This window comes from Chenopodium album, chromosome 24 (assembly GCF_948465745.1).
Source record: "Chenopodium album chromosome 24, dcCheAlbu1.1, whole genome shotgun sequence".
In the NCBI taxonomy this organism is placed as follows: Eukaryota; Viridiplantae; Streptophyta; class Magnoliopsida; order Caryophyllales; family Amaranthaceae; genus Chenopodium; species Chenopodium album.
Window position 1 is genome coordinate 7,993,038 of NC_137857.1, and position 11,256 is coordinate 8,004,293.

Consider the following 11,256-nt stretch of genomic DNA (forward strand, 5'->3'; position numbering starts at 1 on the left):
CCCACCTGAGTCCCACCCTATGATGGCTAGGAGTGTTGCTGGGCCTAGTTGTGGTGCGAAGCGCATCAGATTTAGGCTCCCTAAAGGTCTTGAGCCAGATGACGTGTACATAGCTTATCTTCAGATCTACTACCCCTAGTACTACATTCCCCCAAATTAATTGGGTAGCGTAATCTCTTAAGCCCTTTAATTTAATTTTTCCCCTGTTATTTCCTGTTATTTATGTATTCCCTATGTTGCTAGGTGATGATTGTTAGCTATGTCCCTTGTTTGAGTCCTGTTTTGGGTTTGATTTGATTACGGATTTGGTTTGTTGCCTTGGATTGATGGTGCATGTGGTGTTGTTGGTGTTCATACTTAAGTAAATATCTTGATAATCTCCATTTTGTTGGGCTCTGAAATAACTATGGTGATGTGTTGTTGGCTAAGATTCATTTTATGGTGTTGATTGGGATGTTATGGGGGGACTGAATGTTGTTACCCTGCTCTTTTTGTCTGTGCTATGTATAAGATGCATGTTAGGTTGGTTGAATACAAGTTATTACTCTGTTTCTTGTGTGCGTTGGTTGGTGATTGATTTAGTTTTGATTCCATGTAGATTGGGACTTAGTTACTTGCATGAACTAGTGTAGAACGGGCTTTGATCAGCTATGGTCAATGGTGGTAGTTGTTGTTTCCTTTTAAAGTCCCTATTGCTAGGAACATATAAGTCCCCTTCTTGCTGTGTCCCATTTAGATGCATTATTGAGTCCCCAAAATTTGTAATGCATCACTGTGATAATGTTCCAAATGATGAAGGGACTCAACTGATAGTTCATTGTTGAGTGTGGAGGCTCTAGTGACTTCTTTTTAAGGTTGCTGTTGAGGTACCCACTATCAAGATTGCTTTGAGTGAAAAAATACCCTATCTGATGGACTTGGTTAAGATTTTCATTCAATCAAAAAGTTGTGTTGCTTACAAAAGTTAGGACACTAATCCTTTGAGCCCTAATACATGACTGGCTAGAAATGAGGACTAAGTATTTACCAAAATACACATAACCAATATTTAAACTAAAACAAAAACAAAAGTTTAGGCTTGCATGGTTATGTGTGGCAGTCTATGAGTCCCAAAAGCATATTCATTGTCCCTTGTTTGCTTAGTCTGCATCGACCTCCATGTTGGCATCTTGCTGCTGGTTGCTTGTTGTTAACACTTCAATTGTGTTCAAATACTCCACCACTGTGTTCAAAAGCTCTCTATATACTTCTAGCAAGTCTGGTAGTTGCCCTAGATTGTCCAAGTGTCTCTTTTTCATGTGTGGTATAACAAAGTTGTTGTTGCCCTTCCATGCTAGTATTTCAAGCATGACAGACTATAGGGTAATCCATGTATACTTGTTCACTATTGGATCAAATGCCTCCCAAGCTTCATTGACTTTTTCTAGTAATTCATCAAGGTTTTTAGGGAATAACTAATACTGAATAAACTGTATGACCCTAAATTGACCTAAGTCTTACACATTTAAGTCTAGACTTTGTGCTGGTTGATACACAAACTCAATTTTGAACCAATGAACCCATATGCTTGACATGCTTCTGTGAATTCTACATCCTTAGGGACTTGGTGTAGCCTAGCATTGTCCCATTGAATGAGGATATCCTTTCGTAATTTGGGGGGCCATTTCTCATGTATAGTTGAAATTACATGGTTAAGTAGCATGTCACACTAGTAGAAAAAAGCAATGGGCCACCGATTCAAAAATCCCCCTTATAGCTTCCTTGTTCACATACTGGACTGTCTTAGTTTCTAGTGTTCCCTTGGCTCTGTTCTTTCTTGTCTTCTTTGCTATTTCATACTTGATAAAAGGGTTCAACCCATACTTCCCATCATGCAAGAGGTTCTTGCTTTCATCATAGAGTGGTTTCCCAACCATACCCATGAACATAGCCTTCAGTTTAAACCTCCTAGACTGTTGAGCTCTATATGGGTTTTCTTCATTTGGTAGCAGATAAAATGTTCTTGTTTCTGGGTTCAAGAAGAACCATTTTTCATCAATGTGGATTGTGTGCTGCATATCTCTGAAAGTAGGGTCCCCAACAGATGAAATAGGGTGAGTATAGCTTAAAACCCAGTTAAATTTAGCAATTTTGTGATTGTCTGTGAGTGCTGGGTGATTAGTTGATGTGTGTGTTCTAAGCCTACCTTTTTTCTTTAATCTGTGTTTCACTGAGGAAGACACATGAAGGGCAGCAGCATAGCTCCTTTCAGTGATCCTCTTATACAGAGGGATAGATACCAACCACTTAAGTTTAGGGCTTATTTAACCAAGTTTTTTGGTCCTAACATCAATATCAATCCCCTCTCCTAAGTGTTTCTTAATTACCTAGAACCATCTAGTTGTTGTTGATATGTGAACATTGTGTTTTCTGGCCATCTTGGATAAAAATCCAAATGGTTGTGAGTCCTCTTCCATGTTCACCAAGATTTCATCAACTAGTAGTCTTTTTTCATCCACTATCATTTCTCTGTTTGCCTTTCTGCCACGTGCTCTTCATCTTGAGTCCCTCTAGCATCTGTTTGTGCATCATCAACATCTGCATCATAACCATTATCTGCATGTTGACCATTGTCTTGCTGGTTTCCCATTTCTAATTCATCATGGACTGAATCATGAAGTCCCATGCTGTAGTAGTCCCATTGTTGATGTTCATCTTCACACAGTTGATGCATTCCATAAAAATCAGATTCAAAGAATTCCATGAGCCCCCCCCCCTTTTTTTGCAGAGCAGGTGAAGGTGATGAAGTGGGGGTTGTGGGTTTTTTGTTTTTTTTGTTTTTTTTTTTTTTCGGTCTTCAATGGAGTCTAATTTCAGTACATATGGATGTTGCTGGAACTAATAGAGCACTTAGAAATTAGGATTATTAACAACTAATTTTAGTGAAAATGTAATTTGGTAGGGCTACCTGTATTTTGTGAACTTAACTTATGTTGGTTTTTGTTGAAAACAGTTGGATATTATCACCCCCTCCTTTCTAATCCCAATTGAAGTGAAGGGAAAAAAAAATGGGTTTATTTGGAGGGGTGACCTCTATAAAAGGGGCATTTTAGTTGCATGCATGAAATGAAAATTTTGAATTTGGGTGAATTTGGCAAAAAGTTTGAAATTTCGTGTAAAAAAAAAAAGGAGGGAAAAACAAAGTCCCAAAACAAGTGGGACACTTTAAGCAAAATCAGAAAAAAAAAAAAGGGTTCCCCCCACATGCGAGCTAAAAGTAAACACGGAAGCACTTTATATTCCTCCATTTTATCTCCCCTAATACTATACCCCCCTTAATTAATCACATTACAATCTTTTGCCTCGGCCTCCGTAAACTTGTCCTTTGTTGCAAGTAATCCTTAGCGGAGGTAGTATACGTGCTGTGAGTAGGCCCATCGCTAAACTTTTAAAAAAATCGGGTGTACAATAATTATTGTACATCCATTATAAAGATAACCTGAAATGAATAAAAGTTACCCCTGAAATGAATAAAAGTTACCCTAATATGCGTTAAAGTAACCCAATTTAAATAAAAATTATCTACGCTTTATTAGTAAAGAATCACATTTTAAATGACTAAAAATCAATTATTAGTGATTGAATGTAATTATGTAATTAAGTTACCTTTATAAAACTTTTCTTGTTGTTGATTTATATAAAAATTGTATTATGTTTAAAGTTACCTATAAAAAGACAAAAAGTTACCCTAAAATTAGCTAAAAGTTACCCTTATACTGCTCGATGTACACTAATATTAGTGTAAACTGGATGTATACAAAAGTTTTTGAAATTTTTAATAGTATTTTGCCAAGTGTCGTTCTGGATTCGCTTTTAGTAATATGTAATAGATATTTAGATAGATAGATTTAAAAAAGCCTCTTCAATATTAACACCAAAAAAAAAAAAAAAAAAAAAAAAAAAAAAAAAAAATATGGCCCCGATTAATTCTTTCGCCCATGGGCCCTCAAAATCTCACAAACAGCCCTGAACATGGTAACATTCACCTGAATAATAATGCCTGAAAAATGGGTTGTTCAAGTTGCTGCCTTGCTAGTCTTGAGGTGGTGGTACATGGTTGTACCGTGAACTTAATATTGCTAAAAATAGCTTATTCTTACATCAAGTTAGTTTTTTTTATTTTTTTTTATTATAAAGTAAAGAGAGGATATCTTATTATTGATCACCCGATTTTAAGTAACTTCTATATTTCATGGTACATATATATATATAAGACATAAAACAAGAAATAACGAATCAATCTGGGAAGTTCGCAGTAGATAATTTAAAATTGACATGATCGCAAGTTATAATACACTTGTTTATTACAATCTTTTAGAATTTATTATAGTAAAATTAAATTTGAAATAATTTGAGAAAGAAATTTTGTTAAATTAGGCTGTGCCGAAGATTCTCTTCATTCGCTTTACTTCTTCATGACTCAAGAGTGTGATTTGTTGGGCTATATTAGCAGGTAAATTTCCAGCGAATAAGGAGGTAGGAGTGAGTTGTAGTGCTGGGTTTGCTCCATTCAAACTAACAAATGCAGTAGCCGGAATTTTACCAACGTTGATTTGGAAGTGAAGCATGGCTTGTGGAAATACCATGACATCACCAACCTCTAATCTTTTATAATATGCAGTGTTGTTTGTGTCAATAAATCCTGCAATGATCGAACCTTTCACCAAAAGAAGGACTTCTGATGTACGATGGGAATGTACTGGAATTACTCCTCCTACGGCGAAGTCTAACCTGGCCATAGATATGCCTAAACCATTGAATGCTGGGAACATGTCTGAAAACGCCAATGTTACATTATTCCCGAAAACATTATTGGGAGTTTTTTCTCCACGAAAACCCGTGTAAACAAAATCATCAGTTGTGACTTTAGCAGGATCTTTACAAGCATATCCTTCTGGACCTCTAGGAAGACTAGGATCCCCTACACAAAAGTCGAGTTCTATGGCATGTGAAAGAGATGATAGTAGACAAAAAAGGAAGAAAAATGAAAGATTTCTCATTTTGAAAGCTAAAGATAGATGGTGAGGGATACTTGATAAAAGGGTACAAAAGATTAGCTTTAATAATGTGTATTTGGTTTCTTGTATGTTCTTAGCGGCAATAGGTACCCTTTATATAGGGAAAAAAAATGGTCTGGATAGCTTGACTTTTTCTTAGATCAAGTTTAATACGACTTGTATCCATATCATGATTGTATTATTTGTATGAAAGTCAAAATTGTACTTCGTATGCAAAGAAGGACCCTTAGCTGCAGCTTGTGATCAAAATTTGAAATTATCGAAAATAATACAATAACTGTGTCTTCATACATAACTGTGTCAAATATGTTTGGGTCATATTCGGGTCAGGTCAAAATCTAGTAGGGTCATGTTCGGATGGTTTCATTTATAAATCAAGCTTAAATAAGTAATTTTATACGGAGTATATATTTTGTTACTGTTATAATCTCTCCATTTTTAAATACTTGCTCCCTTTCCTTTTACGGCCGTTTTTAAGTACTTGTTCCACTTCCTTATTTGGAAAACTTTTATAATATTTAATTTATTTTTCTCAACTAGTGGGACCCAATTTTATTGCTTTTAGATTCTCTCTCCTCCAATTTACCTTACACTAACCCCATCACCTCTTAGAATGAGGGATAGCTTAAGTGGTTAGAGCTCCCCTCCCGGTTCCAAGAGATCTTGGGATCGATTCTCATCATCTGCCCTTATGGCTCTCTAAACACCAAAAAAAAATCACCTCTATATTTTATTATTTTTTTCCAATTTCTCCTAAAACTCCGTGCATGGAGAAATAAAGCAAGCATTTAAAAACGGAGAGAGTAATAAAACTATCAATTCTATTTATGATTTTAATTAGCTACGATTGAAGATGAACAATTTCAATTATAAGGTAATTTTAGTTCGGGACATTATGGGTATCGGGTCTGTTCAGGTCAATTTCGGGTATCGGGTCTATTATGGTTAAACACTTTGGGTCAATTTCAAGTCGGGTAAACTTTGGGTCTGGTCAATTCGGATGTCGGGTTAGGATCGGGTCAACTCCATTTCGAGTCGGGTATGGGTCAAGTCGGTTCAATTTCGGGTTTTGGATCATTTTTTAGGTCAATGTTTTTGGATCAATTTCGGGTCATGAGTTGGGTCATTCGGGTCGGGTTATTGGGTTAGGGACAAAAAAGTCAACTAAAAATAAAATGCATAAAAACACATTCCCAAACCCGACCTAAAAAAATAAAATTTCGAGCCAGGCCGGGCCGACCTGATTTTGGGGCGAAAAAATCTGCCCAAAATCCGCCTATAATCAGGCCAAGCTAAGTATGATCAAGTCTATATAGTCCTGACGAAAAGAACATGATAATACATTATAGAACATGTTTTTTTCAATGTTACTCAAGTGGTTGAATTTAACATTTTTTTTATATACATACATTAAAAGAACATAATTGTATAATGTTAAGAATATATAGTTCAAATTCAAAGAACATAATAATCAAATTCAAAGAACATATTATGCTGCGTTCTTTATAATTTTTATAATGTTCTTTTTCTCGCCCACGTTTTTTGAAATATACCTAATGTTTTTCCGAGTGCACTAACCACGCATTAATTGAGGAGGGGTTTTCTACGTAAAATTCTTGTGTGTTGTTTCTTGTTGTTCCGTATATTAATTTTTCCTGATATTGTGTTTATCTGTTGCTTCATCCCCAATAACTTCTTCGTTTCACAATAATGTTCTCATTTGTTATGTTTAATGGGAAGCAAAACTTGCTGGAGTTGGTTGGGAAGTAAATTTGAGGTCATGACTTCGAACTCCGCCAATTACATTTGCTTGGGAATCTACGGTAGTAAGTTTACATATTAAAATCCTGTATTTGATCTTTTTCGATTTAAACTAGTGAAATCCTTGCAATAACTCGATTTTGATAACTTTGCTTGAACGTGGTACTCATTAGTCATTCCTAGTTGTATTTAGTACTCGTAGATTTAATAATTTTATTGTTTGATGCAACACTGAAATAGGATAATTTTTCTCGTCAAAAAAAAAAAAAAAAAAAAAAAAGAAATAGGATAATTTTATCATGTATTAGAATAATAACCCCCGCTTATGAAATTAACACTTTGAATAATTGATTGATTAATTAGAATATAATAACTATACAATGATGAAGACACAGTTTTTTTTTTTTTTGGTGAAATGTGATGAAGACACAGTTATTGTATTATTTTGGATATATTCAAGATTTTACGCTGCAGCTAAGGGTCCTTCTTTGCATACGAAGTACAATTTTGACTTTCATACAAATAATACAATCATAATATGAATACAACGTAGCAAACTAGATCTAAGAAAAAGTCAAGCTATCCAAACCATATATTTTTTTTCCTATATAAAGGGTACCTATTGCCGCTAAGAACATACAAGAAACCAAATACACATTATTAAAGCTAAGCTTTTGTACCCTTTTATCAAGTATCCCACACCATCTTTCTTTAGCTTTCAAAATGAGAAATCTTTCATTTTTCTTCCTTTTTAGTCTACTATTATCTCTTGCACATGCCATAGAACTCGACTTTTGTGTCGGGGATCCTAATCTTCCTAGAGGACCAGAAGGATATGCCTGTAAAGATCCTGCTAAAGTCACAACTGATGATTTTGTTTACACGGGTTTCCGTGGAGAAAAAACTCCCAATAATGTTTTCGGAAATAATGTAACATTGGCGTTTTCAGACGTGTTCCCAGCATTCAATGGTTTAGGCATATCTATGGCCAGGCTAGACTTCGCCGTAGGTGGAGTAGTCCCAGTACACTCCCATCGTACGTCAGAAGTCCTTCTTTTGGTGAAAGGTTCGATCATTGCAGGATTTATTGACACAAACAACACTGCATATTATAAAAGATTAGAGGTTGGTGATGTCATGGTATTTCCACAAGCCATGCTTCACTTCCAAATCAACGTTGGTAAAACTCCGGCTACTGCATTTGTTAGTTTGAATGGAGCAAATCCGGCACTGCAACTCACTCCTACCTCCTTATTCGCTGGAAATTTACCTGCTGATATCGCCCAACAAATCACACTCTTGAGTCATGGAGAAGTAATGCGAATGAAGAGAATCTTCGGCACAGCCTAACAAAATTTCTTTCTCAAATTATTTCAAATTTAATTTTATCATAATAAATTCTAAAAGAATGTAATAAACAAGTGTATAACTTGTGATCATGTCTATTTTAGATATCTACTGCGAACTTCCCAAATTGATTCGTTATTTCTTGCTATATGTATTGTATATTTACCATGAGATATAGAAGTTACTTAAAATCTTGTGATCAATAAAATTTCCCTTTACTTTATATACTCTCTGGCTTTGTTCATCTCATCTTATATGTAGTAATTTAAACAAAAAATAAATATAAGTCAAGTGAGTTTTTTTAATTGATATTTTTTTTAAGTTTAAGCAATATCAATTATATCAGCAATAAATTTAAATCTAGACCTTTACATGCCCTTCCTGCTGGAAACCTTTATACAAAATATATAGATGATACCTCACATCTCTTCAAAAATATAAGTATATAACTAAAGAAATAAATATTTTGGCTCATAGAGTCATAGCCTTGCTGCTTATGGATTGGAGATGCATCTTGGGCACAAAGATCATTTCCTGGTTCCTCCTTTTGCTAAGCACATCTATGATGCTGATTTGGGCTCCTCCTCTTCTTCTGGGTAGTTCCCTTGGAGGTTTGGTTTCGTCGTTCTGGATGTCTTCTTTTGCTACGGAGCACTTCCTAGGTTGTACCCTAATCTGTTTCAGTTCGTATTATAGCTCTTCCTAGTTTGTATTACTAGTATAATTTCCTTGCTTATGTTGCATGTTGTAGCTTTTCGGCTTTGTTTTAGTCCTTTTCGTCCTTATTCCTTTTCCAGCTCCTTGTTTTGGACTTCTTTAATTTGGGCTGGTACGAGTATTGCTTTTGTTGTAATGAATGATCTAAGGCTATATTGCCAGTAATACAATGTTATTAGTTTTGTGTTAAAAAAAAAAGAGATTGGAAATGAAAAACAAATAATACTTCTACTAACAGAACTACCAATTGTAATTGATTGATTTTTTTTACATATAATCTGGTCGAGCCTCCATATATCAAGTGTCAGATGAGAGAGAAGCAGGGGTTTTAATACGAGTGAATTGGAGGGAAAACGGGTGTATTAAGCAGTATAAGAGGTCACATGCCTCACACACTCGTGGTCAACACCAGAAAAAATAGAGTCAACGCCGGAAAATAGCATTAGGTTGTTTTTGACTAAAAAAAAAATTATAATGTGGTTTGAAGTTGTAAATGTTTTTTTAAAAGGTTGTTTTAAATAAATTGGACACTGTAAAAGATTGTTTCTGACAAATTTTTCGTTGTTTATATATTTTCTCTCATTATGTTGTCAGTAACTAAATTTGGGATGTAAAGCTAAATCGAATAAAAATCTGAATATAGCTAGCTATTACACGCGCATTAGCTGTCTTAATTTGAAAGAAAAGTAAGCAATTTGGAAAAGCACCTCATAGGCTGTGGCATGTCTAAAATCTATCCACATTCCTGCCTGACGGATAAAACCATCCTTGCGCCAACCCCCCAAGGCCTCCAACCCACTTGAGTATCCATATTACCACATATTATATATAAACCCCTAATCCCCACCTCTTCATCCCACCACCCGCCTTAGACCCTCCTCCAAAAAATGTTTTAAAGTAACCCAATAAACTGAGTAATATATTACCAAAAAAAACCAAAACAATTGTTTAATGTTACACAGACTCAAAAAATAAAAAGTTTGTATACATATAAACATAGAAAATTTTTGTTTTCAAGCTACATTTTTAGAAAGTTGAGTGAGTTATTTGCATCTTAGATATTTTGAGAGTCTGTTTCACTATAAATTCACCCACACAATATATAAAATTCAAAAACTAATACATCGATCTAATAATTTATAATTTAGATGAAATTTTTAAAAACTTACATAGAATGTATGTCTAAAAACTTGTATCTAATTTTCAAACATTGAGATATTTAAAAACTTATACAAAATGTCCAATAACTTATACTAGTATTATATCTCTCACCATTGGTTCGTAGTCATGTACTTGTACTACAATAATAAAAAAAGTAAATTATAAGTACATAATTTAACATATAAAGATGGACGGGGGTGGACCAAGTATATATGGCAGCCTAACATCCACCCCGCCCCATCACCTCGTGTGATGGGTATAATTTTTAACCCCATCTCGTTCACCACCTGGCAAACCTAAATCCATCCCCACCTCCTATTCGATCCGCCTTACCGACATTGCTTTTTTTAGGCTCGTAATAATTTAATTAGTTAGCTGTTTTTAAAAGAGTAAACTTATTTAGTCGATTAAATATTTAGAGGAAATATTCATATACTCCCTCTGTCCCTAAATTACATTCCTCTTTCTCTCTATTATGTGAGGAATTAATGCTAGAAAGAGGAATGTAATTTAGGGACGGAGGGAGTATTAAATACAATATTTTGTGTCTTATCGCATATCCACCTTCCACCATTTGTGACTCTCTATATATGAAAAACAAATCATCATGCAACTTGTTAGTCTCGGTTTCTTTAGTAGCCTTAAACGAAGTATGAATAATTATATATTTTCAAGCCTTGCATATTGTTAAAAATAACGCGAAATGCAGGCAAGACAGAAGTTTGAATGTGGAATTTGATGGATCTAGAGTCTAGACACAAGAAAAAACTATAATCATATTCTTTTTTTTTTTTTTTTTTTTTTTTTTGACGGGTGTTATAATCATATTCTTAAAAATGAGTATCCTACATTATTCCATATTCAACCCATACCATTTTAGATACTACGTATTTACTTTCAGAGAAATTAATTTAAGATAATATTATTCAAGTCAATAAAACAATGACGGTGATCAAGATATTGGATTAATTGACTCAAAAGTCTCAAATAATTCCTTTGACTTTCATATATAAAAATAAACAATAGCATACCCTTTTTGAACAATTGAACAAGTCAAGCCATACAGACCAAAAATTGTTCCTCTATATAAAGGGTGCTAATTGCCGCTAAGAAAATGCAAGAAACCAATCCGAAATATAAAACCTATCCAGCTATACTTCAACATTTATACTAGTTTTAACGACCCAACATCACCTTTAATTTCTAGCTATAA

At 34.5% G+C, this 11,256-nt stretch overlaps 2 protein-coding genes across 2 annotated transcripts; one reads left to right on the forward strand and one right to left on the reverse strand.

Annotated features, from left to right (window-relative positions):
* Window positions 1-4,274: 4,274 nt before the first annotated feature.
* LOC145611764 (auxin-binding protein ABP19a-like) lies at window positions 4,275-5,085 on the reverse strand. Its single transcript, XM_081667125.1, has one exon. The coding sequence runs from the start codon at window positions 5,037-5,039 to the stop codon at window positions 4,413-4,415; it is 627 nt and encodes a 208-aa protein (XP_081523251.1). The 5' UTR covers window positions 5,040-5,085; the 3' UTR covers window positions 4,275-4,412.
* A 2,442-nt stretch (window positions 5,086-7,527) lies between these two features.
* Window positions 7,528-8,412, forward strand: LOC145611480 (auxin-binding protein ABP19a-like). The gene has a single exon (XM_081666810.1). It carries the CDS (start codon window positions 7,542-7,544, stop codon window positions 8,166-8,168), a length of 627 nt encoding a protein of 208 aa, XP_081522936.1. The 5' UTR covers window positions 7,528-7,541; the 3' UTR covers window positions 8,169-8,412.
* The last annotated feature ends 2,844 nt before the right edge of the window (window positions 8,413-11,256 follow it).